The 26,842-nt window shown below is 44.5% G+C and overlaps 1 protein-coding gene across 1 annotated transcript in view; it reads right to left on the bottom strand.

Moving 5' to 3' along the window:
- MTMR8 (myotubularin related protein 8) overlaps positions 1 to 23,226 on the bottom strand; it is a 32,594-nt gene extending 9,368 nt beyond the window's left edge. Inside the window, exons 1-10 of the mRNA XM_019521477.1 lie at positions 23,173 to 23,226; positions 20,836 to 20,958; positions 19,764 to 19,926; positions 16,537 to 16,694; positions 14,797 to 14,925; positions 13,463 to 13,597; positions 10,909 to 11,041; positions 8,246 to 8,355; positions 2,410 to 2,535; positions 88 to 137 (exon numbers count right to left, since the gene is read on the bottom strand). Coding sequence (XP_019377022.1) covers positions 88 to 137; positions 2,410 to 2,535; positions 8,246 to 8,355; positions 10,909 to 11,041; positions 13,463 to 13,597; positions 14,797 to 14,925; positions 16,537 to 16,694; positions 19,764 to 19,926; positions 20,836 to 20,958; positions 23,173 to 23,196 — 1,151 coding nt within the window. The 5' untranslated portion in view covers positions 23,197 to 23,226. The remainder of the gene's footprint in view (positions 1 to 87; positions 138 to 2,409; positions 2,536 to 8,245; positions 8,356 to 10,908; positions 11,042 to 13,462; positions 13,598 to 14,796; positions 14,926 to 16,536; positions 16,695 to 19,763; positions 19,927 to 20,835; positions 20,959 to 23,172) is intronic.
- Between the last annotated feature and the right edge of the window lie 3,616 nt (positions 23,227 to 26,842).

Below are 26,842 nucleotides of genomic sequence, written 5' to 3'. Positions count from 1 at the left end.
TACTTAATATCACTCTAAACACATGAAAGCTACAATCTGCCTTCAAACCTTCTCCTTATTAGTAACCAAAATGTCATCTGCTTTTACCTGTGTGAGAACTTATGGCCCACTGTAATCCAATCCTTTTCTATTAGAACCTTCCGTTCAGAGAAAGAAAGCAAAAGAAAATAATTAAATTGCTTGGAAAAAATGAAACGCATTACATTAACAATTCTCATAGCTTACATTGGTAGGTATTATCTGTCATGCACTGCCTATTTATTAGCTATTTGATTTATGGGTTGGGAGTAATTCACCAACATTATTAGACTTCCATGGGGATACAAATTTATTCCAAATTGGATTAGCATTTCTTTAAGACCCTTTGTTCTGTCATACTGAGTGCTTTTGATCTATTAATTGTGATAAGTATATTACAGACCCATAATACCCAAACAAACCCATTCAAGACCCAAGCAGCCCCAACATTTTTCTCTTGAGATATATGCTGAAAGCATCCATTTATTCTGCAACACAACTGCTTCCATTAGAAAAGACAGAGTAGTAGATCACAACTGAGAATTATAAAAAGAAAATAACTGAACACTCTTTACATTTTATTTTGCATCACATGGCACAGGTTGCGCATATTTTTCATTAACATTAAAAATGCTGGATGGGTTCTGTCTATGTTTACTTAAAATAAAAATATCTGGATTGATTAAAGCTGCATTAAATCTGGGAACATGTCTGGGAGCAGTATTTTCCTTCACAAGTAACTATGTAATGAGATGCTGAATAAACAAATCTATGCTTTAATCTTGATCAATTATCATAGCTCTAAAAGGCATCCTTTTTAGAATATATTCAGTAGTGCATCTGCAGGGCTGCAAATGGGGCAGCAGCCCCAGGGTGGAGACAGGTCGGGGGGGGATGGCATCTTTGACAGGTTATCAAATGCCCCCCAAACCCACCAGGCATCTTTGCTACCATCAGAATAGCTCTGCTCTGCCTAGCCATTACGAGACAGGTAGGTGCAGCCCCTCACCAAGGAATGAATTTGGGGGCAAGTGGAATGACACCCACCCCACTTCCGGGGGAACCTTTGCCACAGCAGGCACAGTCCTGCACCCAGTGGCATGCCTGGTTAGGGAAGGCGAGTAAACAGGGCACCCTGGGACTGCTTCAGCTGCTGTATAGTCTGCACTCCCACTGCCAGCAACTGAAGACCACACTGCTACAGCAGTAGCAAATGCCATATAAGAGCAGAGATCAGGAACAGATAAGACTCTGTCCTCTTCTACAGTGGTCTGCATAATCTCTCCCCCACCCCCTACACCTGCCTTGGGCACTGAAGGAGCTTGCTACACCTCTGAACATATGGTACAGTGAGCCCAGAGGTCACCAATCATCCGGGGATTTAAAGAACAAGAGAAAAAAACGTGTTATTTGGCAGTTAAGCAAGCTATACTGCTTACTTTAATATTTTGTGGGGTTTAGGGTTTTTGTTAAACTCATCTAACTCTGAGCACTGTCTTAAGATTTGCAAGGTATTTTGTATTCTTAACAAAAGAATACAAAATATCTCGGTATATTTGCTTCCAATATGATCATATCTCATTGTTTGTCACTGCAACACTTGTCATGCCCCATACACCAAGCAAGCCATTGTTGATTCTCAGGTTGCAACAGAATGTTAAGGGTTAAAAAGAATACCATAGCAGAATCCAGCTCTGTATAAAACCAGCAGATCAACAGCAGCAAACACACTAGCATGGTGAGTGGTAGCTGCCTTTTGAGTTTAAATTTTCCTTAAAGGGCCAAAAGCAGTGGCTTCCCTACAGGGCTCCTAATAGGAAGCAGCAACATGTAGCCAACTATGCAAAGCTATATTTTGACAGTGAACACTTAGTACAAAAAAAGCAACTCATTTCTTTAAAAGAAAATGGACAATTCACCCAGGTGCAGAGAGTGTTAAAATGGGGCTTCAGTGATGCACAAGACTTATGCTGGCCCACTTCACAGAAATAAACGTCACCCAATATGAACTTCTACAGTCAAGATAATTTGCTACATAGTAGGTTTTAAAAACAAGCTCCCTCCCCATATTCTTGGTAAGCCTTTGTCATGTTCACATCCTATACCTGCAAGCAGCTTGCTGAGATGGCTCATTAGAGGATATACGTGAATACAGAGACTTGAGAATTACAAATCATGTACAGTACTAGCTGCTGTGCCAATGCTGTTCAGAGTGATTATAATTTTACAGGAAAACAACTCCATGTCTATAGGTCATTGAGTCCATTAAAGTCAATTGCTAGAAGCAGTACAAAATGTTTAATTAGAGTTTATTTACATTCCAAACAACTTCAAGAATGAGTTAGTCAGAGTTGATTTTATTTTTCAAATGTGGAACATTACTGTTCTTACCATGAATCCTTTACATGTCCTATAAAATGGGTCCAAAAAGAGGCTAGCCAGTGAGCAGACCTGAGCTGTGCGATCCCATCCATCAGAGCAGTGCACTAGGACACTGGCTTTCTCATCTTTCACAGCCTGCAAAGAGAATAAAACAGAACACAACTTGGCAACTTGTTACTCTAGTTATTGAAGCTAAAGACAGTCCTTACATCTCTGTCTACTATTCATTTACGAAAGTTGCCTAAAATCCAAGGGTAAGATGTCTGGATTGCAGCAAAGCAACATACCTGGGCATGAAGCCACCAGCCCTTTGGAAATTGTAACTAGTACAGAACACTGTAGCATGCCTCTTCAGCAACCTGGGCTGTCAAGTACCTAAGATTTATTGTCTGCTCTCTACCCTGGCATCATTGAACAGACTTCCAAGTCTCAGTCCTCTTCTTGCAGGTGCTCCTTCTGAGCCCAGAGTACCTCAGTGATCACCTACAGCTTGAGAATGAATACCACAGCCAACTTGATTACTTCAGGTGCAACAGACATTTATACTGCAAGGGTAAAGTCTGTCTGTGCAGGAGGTAGCTTTCTTGGAGGCCAGCCTGAGACTGTGGAACTAACTCACAAAAGCTAAAGGAATTGCTGATCTAATCACTTTAAAAATGCTCATAGGATCTGGAACAATCTGAAGATGCAGTTAAAACAGAATCTTACTTATACAATTCCTTACCCCACCATGCAATATGGTATTCACATCACTTAATAATATACTGGAAGGAGCTACATTAGACAAGTCTAAGAACTTATATTGAATAGACCAGGACAGAACTAGAGGGAGCATGCTAACTATGTAGCATATAGATAGCAATAAAGCGATCATTAATTTTCAGACAACCAGGCCTGAACAAGCAAGAATGGACAGAAGCTGTGGCACAAGGCTGGAGGGGTGTTAATATCCCTTCCTCTATTCCTAGATTTATAACTTACTGTATTTACTCAAATATAAGACAACCCCCATAATTAGATTCTACATTTGGAAAATGTATGAGTTTCTCATAATTTTACAGGTATAGAATCTGAGTATTGGAGGGTTGTCTTGAATTCTCCCCTCCCCCTTCCGCACTGCTACAGCAAGGAAAGGCTTGGGGGCTGGGGGGGAGGTGGTTCAGGTGGCCACCTTGCCTTCTGCCCTGCCTACTTCTTCCCCCTGACACCTGCGCCCCCACAGCCTCTGCCCCCTGCACCAAACTCCCCCCAGTCTCTGCCCCTTCACATCAGTGTCATCACAGCTGACTGGCCAGGTAGACAATGCAGCAGTCTCAGCACTACTGATTGGCTAGGCAGGGAAAGGCATTTCCATGTGTTCTGTGCTGAGGAGAGACCCCAGCCAGAGCTGAGCTGCCCCTGACAGTAGGGGTGGGGGGTGCAGCAGCTGCAGAGGGGAACTGGGGGAAAGAGGGGCTCAATGCCAGTCAAACCAGCAGCAGCTACCTGCTCCACTCTCCACTTTGCATGCAAATATAAGACTACAGGGCTTTTTCCCCATGCTGTTTTAAGGGGGAACACTCCTGTCTTACATTCAAGTAAATAGTGTATTTTTGCAAAAGACATAGCAGACTCATTAGAGAACAAATAAGATATGTTCCTCACTTGAAAGGGTTTTCAGAGCAAAATATACAATTCTGGGGTAATAAACTGGGAGCAGTGGATAAGCATAGGTTTTATTCAAGCAAATGCTCTGCATGGGCAGAAACTAGGGGTGGACCGATAAAGATTTTCTTGACTGATACAGATAGTCAATTATTAACCAGCCATATTGGCTGATACCAATCACAAGCCAATTTACAAGAATGCAGCCAGGCAGCTTGGAAAGCAGCGTCCTGCCAGTAAGTCTGTAAGGGAGAAGGGGCATGGGGGGATCAGATCGGTGAGAGAGAGAGTGGGGCAGGGGAAAGTGCTGCCTAGCTAGGGTGGTGAATGAGACCCCAGGGCCGGGAGCAGGATAGAGCTGTGGGCAGCTCATCCAGGGGGCACAGGACAGGGTGTTGAGGGAGAGGACGGGTCCCCACCACTGCATGTACCCATGGGGAATGTATGCAGGACATTTGTCCCCACTCAGATTTGTGCACAAGGTGAAGGCAGGCTGCCTACTGCATGCTCAGGGCCAGGGGCAGCACCAGACTCTTCCTGGGGTGGGGGGGCCAGGCTGCAGCTGGACTCAGAGCAAGTGGCGGTGGAAGCAGTGCTGGGAGGGGTGCCTACAAGGAATTTTGGGGTGCCTATAGCCTTCCAACCTCCCCCCCCCAAGCACCACCCCTGTTGCCTTTCCCTTGGGAGCCCCCACAGCTGACTGCATGCCCCCTGCCCACCCTGCAGCGTGGGGCTCCTGAGGATAAGACAGCAGAGCAGAGTGCCCCAAGAGGGGAAGTGCTGGCAGGAGGGCTTAGGGGGCTGGAGCCACCCCAAAATTCCCCATAACCACCCCTTCCAGCACCACTGCCACCTGCCCTGCACAGCTGAGCCCATCCCACTCCCAGTCCTGGCTTAGCCCCCTGGGGCCACCCCTGCCCCTGAGCCTGTAGCAGGCAGCCTGCCCACACCCTGCACACAAATCCAGCGGGGGCACATGCCCCCCATGGGGGTGCATGTAGCAGCAGGGAGCTGTCTTCCCTCCCTCCCTCAGCCATACCCCCTGGATGAGCTGTCTGTGGCTCTGTCCTGCTCCTGGCCCCAGGGTCACATTCACCGCTCTGGCTGGGCAGCACCTGCCCCACTCCCTCCCTCCCTCCCTGAAGCACCCTGCATTTGTCAGTATTGAAACGCATCCTGTTTTTGTTAGCCCACCCCTGTAACCTATGCAGGTCTTGCTGCAGTCTTTCCCTCCCTACTAGCATGCTCACCTTCCTAGAGGAACAAAGGTAATCTCTAAAAATACACTGACAACATAACTAAACAGAGCAAAAGGAGACTATGGGGGTCGTGACTGACCACAAGATAAACATGAGCCTTCAATGTGATGCTGCGGCTAGTAAAGCGAGCAAAATGCTGGCTTGCATCCATAGATGATTCTCAAGCAAATCTCGGGGCAATCTGGTGGCCACCTATAAGTTTATTAGGGGTGTTCACCAGGATCTGGGGGAACGTCTGTTCACCAGAGCGCCCCAAGGGATGACAAGATCGAATGGTCACAAACTCCACCACCACCAATTCAGGCTGGACATAAAGAAGAACTTCTTTACTGTCCGAGCCCCCAACGTTTGGAATAGACTGTCGCCGGAGTTGGTTCAAGCACCCATTCTGAATGCCTTCAAGACACTTTTGGATGTTTATCTTGCTGGGATCCTATGATCCCTGCTGATTTCCTGCCCCTGGGCAGTGGGCTGGACTCAGTGATCTTCCGGGGTCCCTTCCAGCCCAAATGTCTATGAAATCTATGAAATATTTATGCAAGGCAACTGACTTCTGCCAGTCACTTTCTGCATATCTATTTGTTACTAAAAAATTGGGCAATGTGGCAAGATCTCTCATTCTGCTAGGTCACACACTTCCTAACAGTCCTTGGGAAGACAAAAGCTTGGTTAAAGGTTCAAAATTAAACAGTCTGTCTGCATCCTGTGACAATAGAAAACAAACTTCCAGCAATTACCCCTCACTTCAAGTACCAGAGTGTTTGATAACCAATGAAGAGGTTAGGAAAAGTTGGGTATTGTATGCAATAGGGCTGTGTGAAGCTTTGATTCAGGATATTCAGCCCGATTCGAGGAATGAATCTCCAAATCCAAATCATATTGGGAGACCAAGTAAAAGCCCTGAATCATTTGGAAAAAGATTCGGAAAAGTTTCAGCTGATTCAGAGATTCGGCCATAAACTAAACAGGCAGCTGACAGATATCTCCAGCTGGTAAATCTGTTGGGGGTGGGAGGGATTGGGGCTGGGGCCCAGCTGGGGTGGGGGGGCATGCAGGGGGGAGTGCAGGATGCGGGTACAGCTCGCTCCAGGCAGAAGGGGGCAAGTGGCAACAGGGAACAGCCCCTGCTCCCAATGCTGCCACACCCACATCCTGCATGTTCTACGCCAGCTGGCAAGCAGCGACAAGGCAAAGCCCCTGCTCCCAGTCCTGATGTACATGGTAGCGCTGGGTGCAGGCACTATGCCATGCTGCCGCCCGAAGCAAGCTGCACCTGCATCAGGCCCCCCTACACCAGCTGGGCATGCGGCAGCAGGGCAGAGCCCCTATGGCTCCCCCCACTGGGGCAGAGGCAGGCACAGTCAGGGGAGCTGCAGGAGAAACCCCATGGCTGCCCTGCCCAGCCCCATCTCCTGCCCAGCCCAGCCCAGCCCAGCCCAGCCTCCCAGCATTTTAAAAGAAAAAAAAAAAGAAAAAGAAACAAAGCCCTGCACTCACTGGCTCTGGAAGCAGGAACTGGGGCCTCTGAGGGCTTGTGGTAGAGCCACACCCCCGCTTGGCATGGGTGCAGCGCACCTCAGCAGGGTGCCACTCACTCTCTGAAAGCTGGGGCACTCCACATGTCAGCCAGAGCAAGGCAGCACTCAGCCCCAGTGGCCTGAGCTCTCCCACAGCACCCTGCTGCGCCGTGCTGCACCTGCGCCATGGGGCAGCTGCCGCACAGATGCCAAGCAAGGGTGGGGTGGGGGGGCATTTCATAGACATTAGGGCTGGAAGGGACCTCGGAAGATCATGGAATAGGTGATTCTTGCTGCCCTGCACTGCAGGGGGGGCCCTGCTATGAGCCCTCAGAGGCCCCCTGGTTGCCGCTGCCAGATCCAGCGAGTGCAGGGCTTTTTCTTCTTTTTTTTACAGCTCTGCAGTCACCAGCTGCAGAAGCGGTGATTGGGGCCTCTGGGCTCTCATGGCAGAGCCCCCCTCTGTGCAGCACGGGACACTGGAGGGCAGCGGGGATCACCTTTCCCCGCCTGGCACCTGCGCGGCAACTGTCACATTGTGCAGGTGCAGCATGATTTGCCAGGGTGCCACGCGCTATCTGGGAACTGGGGCAGCACCAGCAGTCACCCAGAGCCCAGTATCACTCAGCCCCAGCTCCCAGGCAGCGCATGGCATCCTGCTGAGCCACGCTGCACCCACATCACTGGGCAGCTGCAACGCAGGTGCCAAGCAGGGGTGGGGAGGGATCCCCACTGCCCCCCACTACACAAGGGGCTCTGCCACAAGCACCCAAAGGCGCCAGTTGCCACTGCTGCAGCTGGTGAATGCCAGGCTTTTTTTAATTTTTTATTTTTTAAAGTGCCGGGGCTAGGTTGGGGCTGGGCAGGCCAGCCATGGGGGCTTCTCCTGCAGTTCCCCCCGCCCAGGGAGAGGCACGCACAGCAAGAGGAGCTGCCTGGCTATGCCTGCCTCTTCTTGGCCAATCCAAATCACCAAATCTCTTTGAATCAGCTTCGAAAGATTTGGCCGAATAGATTCAGGACAGAGATCCAGATTGAATCACTGTCCTCCAAATTGGCTGAATCTGAATTGAATACTTCTCTATTCACACAGGCCTAGTATGCAATACTGTCAGATGTCTGTACAAATGTCCTTTTTAACTATTCAAATGGAAATAAGTAAAATCAAATAATAGGAGGTACACTTGTTTCTGTCAGAATACAAGGATAGGTTCATTTCAATTCACGTAAGAAAGCATAAGCATGGAAGATAGGCATTAGAGCCACTTAGGTCACCCACTTTAAGCCCTGCCACTGCAGGTTCTTTTTCTGTAGTTGAGTCCAGTCATTATGCCTTACCTACAGCTGTAGCAAGATTTTTTTCACAATTGTCACTAATAGTAGTGTATATGTTCTTAAAAATTTCACATGGAGTGGGAGTTTTACCTTGGCAAGGAAGACACCAGCATCCATTACAGCTTTAATGTGCCGCAACCAGCCTGAGTTCTCTAAGCCAGTAAGGAAATCACTCATGGAGGGAGATTTTGTTTCGCACACTGACAACATAGAAATAGAAGAATTAGCTGAGATGCCAAAAACTAAATCCCTAGCACACAAGATCTGTCTCCTCTTCCTACTCTTTCCCACATAACAGGAAGAAGTTTGCTTTGTTTCTTAAAGTGACTCTTCTGAATACTGAAATACAGGCATCAATTTTCTTTGTACCTGAGGGATTTTGTGTACAGACCATTTTTTTAGACTGCAGAAGGTCCAGGATCTAATAAGGAGTAACTCTGGCCTCCTTTGGCTGTCCACCGTTATAATCAAAATCTTATTTCAAAAAGTGCATGCTTCAGTCCAAGGTAGGTGATTAAGGTGTTATGCTTTTCTCCAGCCCTTCACTGCCACTGCTCATATCCAATCACCTCCACCATGTAATCACTGTAGGAAACTGGCTTATGAGAAAGATGGAGAGCTCTAATTTCTAGAGGAAAATAATGTCTTAACCTTGAGAAGGGCTCAGATGTTATGTTGAAAAACATTATAGTGCAATTCTCCCTCAGCAACTATGACAGACGTTTTATTACTGTCAAGGCCTTGTAGCAAAAGAGCAGCATTTATTCTGCCTCTTCATCCCAAAATAAATCACCCAGCAAAGGGTGTTCTAGGAGTAGTACTTCGGCTCGTGTCAACTTCTGCATCCCATGAATTTCTGGATTGTACCCCAAGGTCACTTCTAAATTGTGGATGCTACCAAGCCAGCTGATCTGTAACATCAGTGATCTGATCACTTCATAGTTAGACAACCATTACATTAGTGACTGCAAAACAAAATGAGAATAATATACAAGTACTTATCCTTTGCCTCATAGGCACTTACTTATTTTTGCGGGGGGGAGGGGCTTAAGATGATTGATATATGCCCCCTGCCCACCAGTTTATGGGGAACGGGATGCGTGTGTGGGGACAGATGTGTGAGGGGACAGGAGGGGGCACAGGCTACACAGTGGAGGGCACGGGGAACACGTGCCCACAGAGATTTCTGTGCCCAGTGGGGTGTAACTGGGGATACAAGGAGCGCTGTGCTGCTCGCCAGCAGCAGAGACAACTCCGCGTGCTGACACCTTGGTGGTCATGGCAACATGGCTCTACCTCCCATGCTGGGTCCCACCCACTGAGCCACGGAGGTGGCTCCTACCCCAGAACTGGTGTGGTCCCACTGCAGCCCAGTGCCCCGCTGTCGGCACAAAAATCTTGGGGGGCACACGCTCCTCCCACCCTTCCACTGAGTCACCTGTGCCCCCATCCCCTCACACTCCCATAGATTTACCTGCAGGAGACACTCTGCACTACTGCTTGGCCACCACATGCATGTGCAAGCGCACATCCACATGGTGTCCCCTGGCGCCAGTCGCCCTCCCTGTTCCCTCCAGCCCCAAACAGCCTCTTGCAGGCCAGAACTCTGCCCACCATTTCCCACATTTTTTTCCTTTAAAGGAGAAAATCTACATTTTTCTCTGCAGCAAACAGAAAACCTGGATCCCTGGTAATAGCTCAGGGCCTCAGTCATCATTCCTAAGCACATCACCTTACACCCAGCATGCTCAACATAACTGAATCCAACTTGCACAACATAAAATATAGAAATATTATGTAATTTTCCTCAGGTGTGGGCCCCTGACAGTCCTTTTCCCAAGGGGGGCTAAGGCCCTTGGGCCCCACATACTTGGCATCTATGCTTTGCTTATAAGGCTGAGCAACAGGACTAACAGTATCAGCTTACAGCGCTTCTCAGTACCCCCTGCCAGCAGCATAATACTAAGAGTACTGTCAATAAGTCAGCCAGAGTACTACCATAATATTCATGCTCTTCTTTCATTACCATTTCTAGCATCACTTTTGTAACAGGGCACAGCTATCAGCTTCAAAAGACTTACTCCTATTTACAACCATAGGAATGAGAGACGAATCAGGTCCTCAGCTCCCACTGGCCCCTGAAAGTCTTACCTAAATTTTGATAGCTCAAAACCTCACACAGCAGTCTAGATTTGTACTTGCTTGTGCATGCACACACGCATTTTCATTTGTCATTTCTTTCTATATAGTTGTCAGCCTTCCTACAGAACTCTGTAAATGTCTCGCATCACACAAACTACAACACAAACTAAAAACAAAAAAACCACACACCCTTACACTTTAGTCACATATCAATACTTCACCAATAAACTGATAAACTGTACTAGTGGCAAAATACTGCATTCCTTTTTTAATTTGCTTTAATTTGTATAAACAGTTAAGAGATTAATATGTTGTAGGATATTTAAATACTAATATTCATTCTCATTTTAGGATAAAATTAAGAATTTCTTTCTTGCCAGACATTTTAAAAATACTTCAGTATCAGTTCGTTTTGCAAAAGAGACCACTTTTATCCACTTCAGTAAATTGAGCACAAAGGCAAGAATTCCTCTGCTAATCTGTTTCCTTTCCCATGCCCCCAAAGTGCACACATAATTGTATATACTGTACTTATTCCAGAATGGGTAAGGCTGTTATATCAAGCAGCAGTTACCAGCACTACACAGAGCAGCCAAAAGTGAAAAATTTACCTTCCAGGAGTTTCTGCAGACTATTCCTCATCACATGGATGTTTTCTATGCCAATGAACTTAAAACGAATGTTGTCATAGTGATCTTCATTCTCATATCCCTTTCCTGCAGCTCGGTTGGCCATGGCATTTAACTGCAGAAATTATACAGAAAAAAAAAAATGCATAAATGAACCTGGCTTGGAAATGCTTTTCATTTCTCAGAGCAAATATCAAGCAAAGCCATTCATAGAAGTATTTTTTGCTTTATAAATTGTTTCCAATAGTTATATTACAATTACATAGGCATGAGCTGTGAGTTAACCCAAAGCAAAAGCCTATGAAAAACCTGAATGCCAATTTCAGGCTTCCTTAGACAAGCTTTTTATGCTGGTCTTACTATTGACAAGTCTGTTATCAGACAGAGAGGTTTGACTCATTTTCTTTTTAACTCAAAAACTATAAGGAGGGGATTGGGGAGAAATGAATCAGCTAAAAGTGCTAGTTACAGATGGACCTAGCTCCTTCATCTAGTAGGTGCATCTTTACAGAAACACCATAAATATACATGTGCTATAGAAATAGTACAGGCTTCCAAAACATTTTACAAACAGTCCTACCAAGAGATCATTGAATTTGTCACTGAACTATAGCCACCTTGGGGAAACAACATGGCAGATTTTTAATAGCGCCCGGCAATGCTAAACTTAGAGCAGCAAGAACCCAACTGAAATGTAGGAAGCAGTTTGGAACCAAAAATGCTGAGTGTGCAAACAACAATTAGTCAGAACTATTATCAAAACTACTGAAAGATCTTTAATGCTCAAATGAGTAGCTCACTTTTACCTTCCAGTCTCAAAATTATGGATTTTTGGAAACAGAGTAGCTTACCTCCACTAAACAAAACAGGCAGATGGGGGAGAGGGGGAGGGGAGATATACATGGCTACAAATCCCTAGCAGTGCAAAGTGAAAATAAATCTAGATAACCGAATTGAAGGCTGAGAGGTGATCTTGTGGCTGCCTACAAATTCATTAGGGGGATGCAGCAAGGGATTGGAGATGCTCTGTTCACCAGTGCGCCTCTTGGGGTAACAAGGAACAGTCACAAACTGACAGAGAGCAGATTTAGGCTAGATATCAGGAAAAACTTCTTCACAGTAAGGGTGGCCATAATTTGGAATGGGCTTCCAAGGGAAGTGGTGCTCTCCCCTACATTGGGGGTCTTTAAGAGAAGGCTGGATAGGCATCTGGCTGGGGTCATCTAACCCCATCTCTTTGCTGCCTAGGCAGGGGAGTCAGAGCTCAATGATCTGTTGAGGTCCCTTTCGACCCTAGCATCTATGAATCTATGAATTCTACTTTGCCAGGTTAGACACTGACTGCCTGGAAAAGGATATGTGGCTAATAATTCCCTCCTTTGTTGTGCCATGGCATATCACTAACAGCAATTCAAGACAAATGCCAGTGGAACACCTCTGAAAGTGCAAGTGAGGGGCACTAAAATGCCAGATGAATGATAATTACGGGCTAAATGGTGCAATGGGATTAGCTCTCAGAAACACCAGCCAAAGCATGTGCCCTGGGGCACTCATCAAAATACCGTATTGTTCTCATGTATACCTTGCCCCCTCAAATATAACAGACACCTTTTTTTTTTTTGGAAGGACTGAAGTGGTGGTGATGAAGAGCAGGAGGAAGAGGGGAGGGCAGGGAATGTAACCTTGGAGTGCAAGCAAGTAACTGAGGTCTGAGGCATCTGTGGTTGGGGAAATGGGCAGTGGGGGCTAATCTGGCATTCAGGCCATACAAGCAGTGCCCGATTCAGCACACTGAGTCTGGGGCCCTGTACTGGCTCTGGAGCTGTGCACCAAGTCCAACTCAGCACACAGCCCCAGAGCCAGCATGTGGTCTCAGACTTGGCTCACCTGGTCCACCCTGGCATGCAGCACTGGAGTCAGACTCCACATGATGGGTCCAGGGCAACGTGCTGGATCACACTCAGCACATCAGCCAAGGACAAACCCTGCATGCCAGCCTGATCTGGCCGATCTCCCCATGGGTCTGGGAATTTGGTGCTGGGGGGAAGAGGGAGATAGATAGGAAGTGGTGGTAATGTGGATATGGGCACTTCAGTCTTGTGAAAACAGTAGTTAAGATTCTCATTTCCACCTCAATGATAAATTGAGTGTAATTTCCAGACTGGAACAATGCACTATCCTACTCAGCCATGAAACTGTTGTTAACCTTGGACAGTACTTAACTATAATCTCAAATAATCCATAATACTCCAGATATAGATGTGCTCCTAACATGAATGCAGTTTTATTAATGGAAGGCAGACGACACATTAAGGACAAAAACAGCAGCTGGATACCAAATCCACCGTTAAAATGTAACAGTGGGTGGACACCTAGCTTCATGGGCAAGGAAGAAATTACCTTGATACTTTTAGCATAGTTTTACAAAGGCTCCTTCATGAGATTAGATATTAAAACCAGCATCCAATGGAAACTGTGTTGCCATAACACAGAGGTGAACTTTAAAAACATCCACAACTCCTATATCAAGTGATACCTTTGGCCTTGTGTCTACAACATACATGAACGGACTCCCCGGGTTGGCCTGTCTAATCGCCTGCAGCATGTGTTCATCCTCCAGACAGCGGGCACTGAACCCAGAAAGGGGCTGACTACAGCGGCATATGGCAGCCTGAAACAGATAATTTACACAGCTTATAATACAGACAGCTAGCAATGTTTATAGCTTCAAGGAACAATATATCTGGATATTGCCAGGATACTGCTCTGTTTCATTGAAAAAATTCCATTAAATGGAGAGACTGAAAGAATAATTCTAACAGTGTTTTCATCTACTCCTCACAAGAGCTTTGGGAATCTGAAGTGGACATGGTACTAAGAAAACAGCCATCCACCCTTCCCCATCCTCCTTTACCACCTTCTTAAAGTCCACTCCTCTACTGACTGACTCCTAACCAATTTGTTTGTTGCCCCTCTACTCAACTTCATTCTGTGGCTTTGTCTGTTCTTCTTTATGACTTCAACATGGTAGCACCGTTCTGGACTTGAGGGAACACTGTACGTGATTATATAATTGCAGCTGTTTCCAGCAACACAACTCCATACAATCTCTTGGTCAGAAGACACTTCCTCAGGAAGTGACCAAGAGTCAGCAATTTAACTGTGAAAGCATTTGCTAACCCCTGTGCCCAAAACACTGCTGAGAAAGCAAAGTTAATAACTTACACTATTATTCAGTGAGGTTAAAATTCACTTATTCTCAGTTAATATAAAATCAGGTAGGTGTTCTAAGCTATTTCTTTCTGTTCAGACTTTGGCACATTTAGCTGAGTTGAGATGCAACTTGTTAAAGATTGCCCAAAGTAACTAATTTGGTAATTTGAAGACTCAAAAGATAGGAAGCACACATGCCTTTTATGTAGGTTTAAGGGACAGGGTCATATCAAGCTTTCTTTAATTTTGGAAAGCTGGGGAAAGAGGAGCAGAGGAAAGAAAGGGTCAGAAAACTTTTAATAACTGAACTCCTCTGAATGTTTAAAACTAATTGCACTTGAATAGCTTTGTTCATACAAGGACCTTATGGCATATAAGAAGCAATTAAGTCTGCATTTCCTAGAAAATATGCTATTACTACCTACATACCAGGGGTGGGGAAACCCTGCATCAAACTCAGTTCTGGGATAACCTGCCAATTTGCCTCAACTAACTTGCTCGAAGACCCTGAACAAATCAACAGGAAAACTGGAACAGAATCTAAGAGCTGCAGCTCTCAACCTCTTGCTCCAAATAAAGCACAATCTTCCTCCACTTGAACGCTGATAGGGCAACAAGAACAACAACAACAAAAAGAGTAAAATAAACATAACTAACATTATTCTGTTTGTAGAAGTAAGAAAGCACTGGGATCCGCCCTCTGCTTCTGAACTTTGAACTTCCAAGCACGGTTGCCTTACTAGCAGCTTTAGGCACCACTATTTCTGGAGGATATGTGTTGCAAACCTAAATAGGAAGTAGAGAGAGATACAGATATTACAATACTTATCAGTTATTACTATTAATAGAGAAATTAAATATTTGTTTCTTAGCATTAATACACAGTACCCATGGATTATCTTGATAGATTCAATTGTCTCTCTCAGCAGAAGCAGCAAAACAAGAATCTACCAGGAACCATGAAATAAAATGTATGTGGTACCTGAATATGTGGTATGATTTCAATTTGTTCTTCTACATCATAAAACAGTGCAACAACACATGCAAAAAGCAAGACTACATACACCAAACACATTTCAGTAGGATCTCCTTTTGGTATTCCAGCAAATTAACAGTCTGTGTGTAGGAACAAAGACTGGATATAAAGAAGTGGTTGTTCTTAAATTATACAAAATAAAAATGCTCCCTACAGAATCCTATGCATCTTAGAGTGAGCTCTCAGCACACATCTCTGACATCCTCAAAAACAAGTGCTATTCTGGCACCTAATTTTCAACAACTCAAACGAGGTGTGAATCACTTAAACGTGTATAATCACATACATAAAATCTATTCTCACTATTTGACTTTGAGGTTTTATGGGTTAAATCTAAAGCTAGAAACCTTAAGGAAATGAAAAAAAAAGAAGTAAGAAAATTTTTTAAAAAAGTAAGAGTTACACCCTGGGACCTAAAGCTTCAAAAATTACTGGGTGCACATCTTCAGATGTCAGCTTCCCTTAAAAGGTCTCAAATTGGAAATCCAAAGACTCAGACGTCTCAAATTACTACTAACTTCTGAAAGCTGAGGCCTGTGTGCCTTGATGGGTACCCAAGACAAGGTAGCAGAAGAATATGTGAAAGGGATTCAAGTTGAGTAACAATTTAGTATATTATTTTCCATCGTTCTCAGATCTGTCTTCTATGCCTTTTAGCCAAAAAAGGTTTTACAACATCAAAAGCAGCAGAAAGTTATGATTTTTGAATACATGATATTTTGCATACCTAAATTATTTTTTGCTTTATATTGCTTCAAGGTTGGAAAGAAAGAAGGAAAATGGCAGTGGCATTTTGTTAAGGGCAAGGGGATGAGGTCTTTTTTTCTAGGTAGAACAGAGAATTAGCCAGCTGGCTATTATTCCCCCACACCACTTTTGGTACCACCTACAGGACACACCATTGTTCCATTCTTCTTCCACATGTCAGTTACCCACCAGAGTACAGAGATGCTGGGACAGGGGTTGACACAATTCCCTTTTTACTTTGGGAAGCTAAAAAACATCAGTTTCCTGAGGACTGGCAGAAGTGGTCTGAGGCTTCTCTAGTAGACTGAGAAGTGGTTTGAGGCTTCTCTAGAAAAATGACTATCAGCTACTTTATCAGTGTGATCAAGCAAATCAAGGTAACCCTGTTCTTTTACAGTATCTGTTAGCTCTGTTCTACCTACCTAGTATCTACCTAGCTCTATCAAGGTAGCTTTGTTCTTTTACAGTATCACTACCAAATTTCACAAGATGTTGTTGCTTCAGCTAAACTCCTCCATGGTACCATTGAGGTATCAGTCAGTGGGTTGCCACACATCATCAGAACAAAGGAAGGGATTGCTGTGCCAACTGCAAGTACTTTGCACCAGAATTACCTCGTAGTGTTTATTAGCATCTGTTATTTCCCAGTAGTCATTCGGAATCCCCATTCGCTGGTAATCTACTTTTAAATCAACCATCTTCCATCCAATTTCACGGTTATCTTTAGGCATTTTGGGGTTATAAGAGAAAGCATAAAGTTCTTCAGGTTTCACTGTGGAAACAAAATAAAACATTAAATCATGAGAGAGTTATAAAGTTTAAACTCTTACACAGAAAAATGAGGTTTGCCACTTAGTCTTAAAGGTTTTCTCAGGGTTACTATGCAAATCACCATCCTGCAGAAGTCTTCCAAATGAATGAATACTGGCTGAAGCCCTCAGAAAACAGTACTGTAACTGGAAGGCTTAGAAACACACACTTCATTATATTATACTGGGGACGAAAAACACAAGCAAGTCACTCCATATGCAGTACCGGTTGATTATGGTATATAGTAATTGTACTCAGTGGTTCTCAACCTTTTTGGACTAAAGGTACCCTTCACTGGACACAAGGCACTCCTCCATAACTCCTGGTAACTGTCACCCAATTTCAAAAAATAATTTATATATTACAGTGCTAACAGGGGCTGGGCAGTAGGTGTTGGGGACTGTCCACACAGGGGCAAGCCTGAGCTGGGTTTACGTGACTAGCACCTCACACCTTACTTATTGCCTCACACGTGGTGGCACCCTTCAAAGGATCTGGGTGCCACAATATCTTGGCTGAGAACTACTGCTTTATGAGTTGGTTGTTAAAAATTTGTCTCGTATTTGCCTTGAGGAAATCCTTATGCACTTGTTGTAACAATGAGCACTCAGTCTAATTCATGAATGAAAGCACACAAACATTGTCCATCAGAACAAAGTTAACATGGTTACATATCCCTAGCAGTGCAAAGTGAAAATAAATCCAGATGACTGAATTCTACTTTACCAAATCAGATACTGACTGGCTGGAAGAGGAAATGGCTAATAATTCCCTCCTTTATTGCTCCAGCTACCCCACTCATAGGGATGCTACAGTAAACCTGTAGCGTTTCATAGCTATAAGCAGTGACGTGCACTCTGTACAACACCAGAAACTTACTTATGATCCTATGTCACATGCAGTATTAGAATTAAAACTGCATAAAGGAGGAGACTGGATAGTTTAAGAGTTAGGGGAATGCAACTGTTGAAATTAGTCTAGGTCAACAAAACTTCAACTGAACACATTGTCATAACTATTATTTGACAGCTAATACAAAGCAAATCTCTGTCCCATGTTCATTTTCCAGTAGATAGCTGGCAATACCACAAAATTTCACTGCAAATGGTACCCTTGCTGAGAGCACCCAACATCAACCTATTAATTCAGGTCTTGAGATGGTCTGTACTGGGGATAAAGCACTTTCCTGGGGCAGCAGGGTAGAAGTCTACACCTAAGTGGATATAAAACAGGTTAACAAAAACAAAAGAAATCCACATTTCACTTTATAAAATGAAACCCATTTAAAGAGAATTCTGAAAGGATAAAAGCCTTGCCCAGGCCCTAAAGGGTAAGGCTTAATTCTTAAACACTTTGAAGATGATGTTCATGCAGCAGTGCTGCTCTTGAAGTAGATATAGGCAAACCACTGAGCTTTTAAAAGCCAATGCCTGGGCACTGGAACCAGAGTCTTCTGAAGTACTAAACCAGCTTTGACAACATCTCTTCAGCAGGTGCAGAGAGAACATTTTCTCTGTTTTAGTTTATTCAGTTTGTACATGAAACTGACTAGTTCAGTGACAATGAGAAACTGAATGGGTGTTAAAAAGCAGAACACCTTACTCTCCTCTTCTAATTGATGAATAAAAACAAAGTGTGAGGATGAGATTAATTCCCTATGATTACTTGTTTCACATAACAATTTTATGTGCAAAAAATATATCCTGATTAACTTTTCCCTCACACACTCAGTACATTTAATATAGTCAAACTAAAAAATCCAACTGAACTTCAGTTTCTATCCAAAACCACTTGACATGAATCACAAAGAACTTATAATTCGATAAAGGGGAGAGGAAGAAATTGAATACAGATTACCTGAGCCAGAAAGGCCAAAAAGTGATATAACTGCTTAAATAAATGTATATAGTCAAAATGCATCACCCTAGTTAGCAAAAAGACACCACCAAATTACATTAAACTATGACAATCAACCTTTCTTTAGGAAAATAACTAAAAAAAAAAAGTAGAGATGCCACAGATTAAAATAAACAATACCCGGAATCAAAATGTCCCCGTTTATTGGCTTATAACTAAAATTGGTCATTTAAAAACAAAGTAATTATAATCAGCCCATCCACATCCGCAGCATCCCTGCTGGTGCTGCCCATATACAGAAGGCTTCTTTGGCCTGCCTCCCCTCCCCATTTTATCATGCAGTCTTTTCAACATCATTGAAGTGTTCTTCTGAAAGAGCACAGACAAACATTTCAAAAGTGAATAACAGGATGCAGAAAGGGGTAATGCAGAATCCACATTAATGCAGAAAGGGGTAATAAGAATCTGGCCTAATTAGCCCTCATGTCTTCATCTCACAGTGGGGCAGTTAGTTATCAGACATCCCCATAGAAGTCAGGTTTCCTTAACAAGGGGCTGGAAAAGCTCATTAAGGGAGAGTCCCAAGTATGGAAAAACTGCCCTGAGAAGGTAGAGGGAAAAACCCAAGGAGGAAATGCTGTAGATTGCTTTTCTGCAAGAAAACAAAAGAGTGAGCACAAATGGAAGAGATCCTAGGAATTTAAGACTAGGGCAGACAGATGACATTTTACATGTTCATTTGTTTGGAGTTCTCATGCGCAATTGCTATTTAGGGACCCCAGAGGAAAGTACAGGGTTGAGACTCTGAAATTCCAAATGTGATTCTACAAGCCCTGGAGTAGCAAGCAGAAGAGGATGCCTAGAGAGTGCAAAAGCCTGTGCGGCTGTTCCACAGGACCTCGCAATTCTTTCCTCAGGACTTTTCCAACACCCTTATTTACACAAAACGTATTTTCTTGCAAGCCAGTGGCCTTATTCAAGGGCCAGAACTTTACACAGCAAACTGCTGCAGCACAAAGAGCAGCTGGCAGTAGTGAAATTAGTTTGCATTTTCAAATCATTCCTTCCTGTCCCAACTGAGGAAAGCCAACAGCCTGATAATAACTTCCCTCGCTGCAAAAACAAACCTGCCAGCTAATTACATTCACAGATTTCAAAACAGACCCACACTCACCTGGCTGTGAAAGTTTAAGCAAGGAGGTATACACTTCATGGCAGTCCCGTTCATGTCCAATGACAAAGTGTGCCACGCGGAAGTTCTTGCAGTGAATAAGCAGTGGGCATCCAGTTGTGGTCAGAGGCAGCTTCTCAACAGTAGCAATATGATGATGTAGAATCTGAAAAACAGGAAGGGAAAGTCTTTCAAACTTCACTGACTGGTTGTAGGATTAAGACTGGATACGAAGATTTTGCAATACACAGGCTTGTTCTCTACTAATTAATGACTTTTTATCAAGTCATGTTAAAAATACAAACAGTCATTCAACTTGAGTTAGTTAATGAAGGGAGACATGATAATGCATTTTCTTTACACAGTAAAAATGAAGAAAGGAAAATAAGAGCTATGGTGGAACTATTTGTGACACTGAAAATTATTTTTATGTGGAAAGTTGGAAAAATATTTATACTGCTCACATATAATGGCACCAACTATTGCATCGTTTCCAAAGTTCATGAATTACATTATGAAAAAGCCAAAACAACAACTCTCAAGATGCTGAACCTACTCAAACAAAAAAAGGTTCAAAGGTCTTCAGCTGAAAATTCTGTAACACCCAAGATAAATTCATTTTATAAGAAGAAATTATAATAAAGATGTGTGCTTGCTGCACTTGAGAGCTGTTCATAAAGGGAAGACAGTTGTAACTGTACCTTCACCTATTTTTTTAGAAATAAAAACCAAAGGAACCACAATTACTATTACTAATAATAAGTTGCTAGGTCTTTGTCTTTAGTACTTTTAACTGCTGTCAAAGTACTAAACTTGGAATACAAAGTCCGACAAGCTACATTCTATTTTTAGTTCTAACACCAACTCACTTTGTGACCTTGATCGAGTCACTTTACCACTGTACCCATTTCCCTGGTGAAGAGTTCTATTTTTATACAGCACTTTGAAGTAAAGTGCTATAAAATTGCTATTAGTAGGTCTTCAGAATTTAAAAGCCTGCAATTACAGACAAAACTAGCATCAGCAATTTTTATATATGTGTTTGAAAAAAAAAATTGCACACACTACAACATACCCATGTTTCTTTTCGAACTTCAGCTGAAGCGTCCACATAGATAAGATGGGTAGCTGTCAGGTAGAGGGTCCCATTTGCTGGCTTCCTGTTTGTATAACGATCTAGTAATTTAACATTTTCTACCTGCAACATAAAAATGGAGAAAAAACAAATTAATTAAGACCTTTTCTTCAGGCATTTCTCTCTCAAAAAGGACACTAAGCAGATAAAAGAATTTAGTGTTAGCAGACGAGTAAAAAAAAATCAGGCAAAACGTTAGGAAATAACTTTGTATGCATGTAAAAGATAGTCACTGACCTGAAACGAGATTGAAAATTTCAGTAGAAAATAAAATTCTAAGCAACTGAAACTGAAGATTCAGACTGCTGATCCTCTCCCACTGCATTTCAATGCATACCAATAACTTTCATAATGGTTCTTTACCAGTACAATAAAAATAAGCCCTATGTGCATTAAGTGCCAAAGGACTAACATCAGTAGTTAATGGATCCTTGCACACCACATTATAGAACATACGAATAAAAAGTTAACATTAACGGCTAGTCCATATCAATGAACAAGGGGCTGGCAGGATATGCTTCCTGCAACTGAGAGAGGTAACAGTAACATTTGCAAGAGTATCCACCATCCTGAGAGTTTACTTGCTCTAATTAAGTTACCTGCCGATTGCTACCACTTTCTAGTGCGAGAAACAGTTGCGAATTTAAAGAATCCTCCTCCAACCAAATCAAAGATCAGGAGCTCCCTTCTACTTCCACTTCCCCACTGCCTCTTGCTGTTGTATTACAGATCAGAGAAAACATCTGAAAGCTGCATCAAGTTGACTGACTTCCCCAAACTGGAAAGTGAACCTTTTGAGCAAAATGTGAGGGACTTTAAAAATATACTCTTAAATGAAAGCAAAGACATAAAGCATTACCTGGAACTTATGTGGATCTAAAATTGAAACAGTCCTAACAAGCTGTAACAGGTTGACCAGAGGTGCTAGTCAAACTTTTCAACCAGAAATCTTTTTTTAGAACTTCTAAAGAAAGTTTTTGTTGAAAGGTTAGATTTTCCGTCAACACCAAAAAAATCATGAAAACAAATGTTGATCTTTGGAATGTTTTGTGAGAAAGTTCATCTTCCAACGTAACCCAATATAAGACAGGCTCCAAGTCCTACCTACAGATTGGCTACAGGTGAAGCAGCAGTTCAAGACCATCCATCTCATCCCACCAAAATCTCTCAGCTTCCCTCTACCAGACCTATTGAAAGGCCTGTACAGCAAGTACATTTGCTCCAAAGAGGTGAAAGCAAGCACAGAATCATCAGCTGGACCCTCACCTGATGCAACCAGAATTCAATTGCAAGTGACCTAGAAGTGGAAATTTCTGTGCCTAGTTCCTAAACAAACAAGTACAGTACAGCTAAGCCAGGACCTACATACATGTTAAAATCTTTAACCCTATTCATACCTCTCCCCTTTAAAAAAATAAGGAAATAATTTTGATTATTCCACATGGATCTTAACTTGCTTTGAAATAAGCTAGTTACCAGTCACTGCTAGCTTTACCCCAGCTTCTGAACCAACTTTTGATCCTTTAACCTGGCTCTACGGTGGGATGCAAACTACTGCTGGAAAGGACGGCACGTGTAAGCCATCAGCATGCAGCGAGGACAGCGTCCTGCGCAGAAAGGACTCCGGGTGGGGTTGTCCTGGAGTCCCCGGGAATTAAATGTAAATCACACGAAGACAAATGAGAGGCACCCGGGAGATCAAGAACAGGTCATTCATTAAAATAAATATGAACTATCGAATCTGCTTTAGGCAATCAGGGCCTTTAGGCAATCCAGGTTGTAGCCATATGGGTCAAGAGGACAAAGCAATCGGGACTCATTGCCAATGAGTCCCAACTGCCACTTCCTCTCAACCCATATGGCTACAACCTGGATCCCAGAATCGTATTTAGACAGTCTCTAAACCGTAACGTTAACGCGCATTTGCCTGCCTGACACACTCTGTCAGGGAGGCGCATGAGCATGCGGGGCAGGATGCCCATGTCATGTCGCGGTCATGCTCGCATTTCAGAAACGTGGAGCAGGGCGAGGGGGCGGCCCCGGCGCCCAGCCCCATCCAGGCTTCTCAACCGGGGATCCGGCCCCCTCAGGGCTTCTCAACCGGGCCTGTGGTGCGGGGCATGGGAGCAGGGGCCGAAGCCCCGAGGAGAGCTGGAAGGCCCCGAGCACGGGGGCAGCCCCGGGACCTCCTGGGGACGAGGGAGGAGAGAGGAGGCCGGGCCGGGCCGGGCCGGGCCGGAGCCCATGCCAGGGCGGGAGCTGTCGCGGGCTCCTCACCTTGGGCGTGGTGATGTGCTCCATGGTGCGGCCGCCGCCATCTGCGCCGGGCAACTCCCGCGCCAAACATCGCGAGATCCGCGCGAAGCCGCGGCAGCCATTTTGGAGCAGGGCAAAATGCCCCGGGGAGGAGTGGACTGGAGCGGAGTAGCGAGGCGCGTTTCGTGCATCGCGCGGAGTTCCTCGCTGCCCGCGGAGCCGCACACGGGGCGGGCTGGATGCAGGACGGCTGCGTTTGTGGCCTGGAGCCAGGGGGAGAGGTTTCCTCCCCCCGGCTGAGCTCAGCAAGCTCCCCGCAACCTCTGTCCCTGGGTGGGGGCAGGGAGCAGCACTGCGGACATCACTGGCAGATCGTCATGGACAGCTGGGGTTGGACGGGACCTCAAGGGGTCACATCTAGACCAACCCCCTGCTCAAAGCGGGACCGTCCGCATCTAGATCATCCCAGCCAACTAGATCACCCCAACTAGATCATCCCCAAGGATGGAGATCCCACCACCTCTAGGCAACCCGTTCCAGTGCTTCGCCTCCCTCTTAGCGAGAAAGTTTTTCCTAATATCCAGTATCTAACCAAAACCTCCCTCGCTGCACCTTAGAGTCATAGAACATGAGAGATGGGAAGGACCCCCGGAGGTCACGTCTAATCCGGTGTTTCTCAACCTGCAGGACGTGTCCCACTGACGGGATGCGAAGGTCGTGTAGATGGGACTTCAACTCATTGCCTGATTGAACAAAGTCAGTTGTTTGCACTTCAACAGATATCTTGAACACTGCAGCTTTGTGGGGTTTTGTTTTAACATGGTGGGACCAGGGTTTTTTGACAAAATGGTTGGTGGGACGTAAGGTGCCAAACGGTGAGAACCACTGATCTAGTCCAGCCCTCTGCTCCAAGCAGGATGAACCCCAGCTACATCGTCCCAGGCAAGGCTTTATCTAGCCACGTCTTAACGACCTCCAAGGATGGAGCTTCTCTGGGTACCGTATCCCAGTGTTTTACTACCACTCTGGTGAGAAATGCTTCCTAATATCTAACCTAAACTGAGACCGTTGCTCTTTGTTCTGTCATCTGTCACCACTGACAACAGTCCAGCTCCATCCCCTTTGGAGCCACCCTGCAGGGAGTTAAAGGCTGCTCTTAAATCCCCCCTTCAGTCTTCATTTCTTCAGACTAAATTAACACAGTTCCTTCAGCCTCTCCTCACAAGTCATGTCCCGCAGCCCCCTCATTATTTTTGTTGCCCGCTGCTGGCATCTCTCCAATTTGTCCATGTCCTTTCTGTAGCAGGGGGCCCAAAACTGGACACAGTACTCCAGATGTGGCCTTACCAGTGCTGAATAGATGGGAATAATGACTTCCCTCGATCTGCTGGCAACACCACTACTAATGCAGCCCAGCATGCTGTTAGCCTTCTTGGCAACAAGGGAACGCTGTTGGCTCATATTCAGTTTATCCACTGCAACCCCCAGGTCCTTTTCTGCAGATCTGCTGCCCATCCAACCAGCCCCCAGCCTGTACCGGTGCACAGCATTGTTCCATCCTAAGTGCAGGACTTTAACTTGTCCTTGTTGAACCTCATGAGACTTCTTGTGGCCCAATCCTCCATTTTGTCTAGGTTACACTGAATCCTAGCCCTACCCTCCAATGTATCTACTACACCCCCCAGCTTGGTGTCATCCATGAACTTGCTGAAGGTACAGTCCATCCCATCTTCCAGATCATTATGATGATATTGAACAAAACCAGTCCCAGGACCAACACCTGGGACACTTCACTTGATACCAGCTGTCAACTAGACACTGAGCCATAGATTACTACCCTTTAGCCTGATGTTCCAGCCAATTTTCTATCCACCTTACAGTCCATTCATCCAACCCATAATTCATTATTTTGCTTACATGAATGCTGTGAGAGATGATATCAAAAATCTTGAAAAAATCAAGGTGTATTATGTCCGCTGCCTTCCCCACATCCACAGAGCCAGTCCTCTCATCATAGAAGCAATCAGGTTGATCAGGCATGACTTGCCCTTGGTGAATCCATGATGACTGTTCCTAATCACCTTCTCCTCCAAGTGCTTAGAAATGGATTTTTTGAGGACCTGCTCCACACTTTTCTGGGGACAGAGGTGAGGCTGACTAGTCTATAGTAATACTGCCACCCCTTCTCCCCCAGGCAAAAGTCCAAGCCCTCTTGGGTGGGGCAGAGCTGGGCCACAAGCCTAACTCAGCACAACCAGGTAAGAGCCAGGTCATGTCCCCTTCACAAAGTCAGGTCGGGGTCAGTATGCACACCTTCCTCCTCCCAGTTGGGGCCACCCCTCTTGCCTGCACCCAGCCAGGTTAGGGCCAGGGCAAGCCCCCTTCCACCATGAAGCTGGATTGGGGCCAGGCTGCCCCCCCTCCACCCTCTGCATGGCCGGATGGGGCCCTGCCAGTGTAGCCCAGCTCCAAACCATATACACGGGACTTAGAATTTTGATTTGCCACTGCTCCCCTATCACCATATTTCCCAAGCCATAGAGCACCCCGCAAGCCAGACACCATGGCTCTGCAGATCACATTTGGCTCGTGGGCCAGAGGTTGAGCACTCCTGGGCTAGGTAAACTCTGACCTAGTATGACATTTCTTATATTCTTTTGTTGTCAACGTAACTCAGTACATAAGATGAGCTGCTCAGACCTGCTGTGGATCACCAGAGCTTTTCACAAAGGGAAATAAGAGGGAACTAATGAAAAGCAACAATACCCCATAAAATATAGATTGTTATTCTTTTTATAGATTCCAAGTAATACACTTTACTAAAGCTTGGGCTACAAAACTGCCTTGCAATCTGGGTACACAGAAAGATGGCATTAAAGTGCATTATTCACCTTCTTGTGCATTTAAGGGCACAGCCTACTCACTGAGGAAAGGCTCCACACTTGACCAGCGCTGGCAGGTTTCACAACTCAATGAAAGCAATGCTCATTAGCTACTAGGACAGCTGGCACTACAACTTTAATGCTGTGCAAAAGTCTATTCCCTTATTTTGAAGAGGGCCTTAGGCCTCTAATAGCTGCTTTGAAATTAATAGTATATGTATCTAGTAAGTTAATGGTTGCTTTAAAAGCCTAGAAATTAAGGGCTCCTTGTCAGTTTAATCATTTATGCAGTTAAAGGGAGTAGAATCAGATTTCAAAAGACAGTGGGGGTGCTGTGCAGGTAATCAGTTTATGCACTACATTTATAATCAGTGCTTGTTACAATGAAAACAGAAAATTTTAGTCAACATATTGGGACTGGCATTGTACAATAAAGTTAAGTAAATTATGCCTTTATTAGATATGCACTGAAGTGGAGTACACTGGGGTTTCTTCCTAAGCCTCTCAGGTGATCCTATGCCATCATGAAGAGAAAGGATGTTATCTAACTTAATTTATCTAACTTAATACATCTTTGTTATTACAGATACTGTATTTTTTATTTACTAAGCTCTTTGCCTTCATACAATATCCTGCATCAGCAAGTTTCACAGAATAATGATATACTTTACAACACAGATTCCTTGTACTTGATTCTACATTTGTTTCATTTTATATTCATGGCATGCTGTCCTCTTAGCTAACTAAGTTCTACTGTAATTACCATTCACCTAGTGCTGCCTCCATAATGAATATTCATGACACCTTGC

This window comes from Gavialis gangeticus, unplaced genomic scaffold (genome assembly GCF_001723915.1).
Source record: "Gavialis gangeticus isolate Ggan-Ray unplaced genomic scaffold, GavGan_comp1, whole genome shotgun sequence".
In the NCBI taxonomy this organism is placed as follows: Eukaryota; Metazoa; Chordata; order Crocodylia; family Gavialidae; genus Gavialis; species Gavialis gangeticus.
Note: the sequence above shows the minus strand (reverse complement) of the source record. Positions and strands in the feature narration are given on the sequence as shown.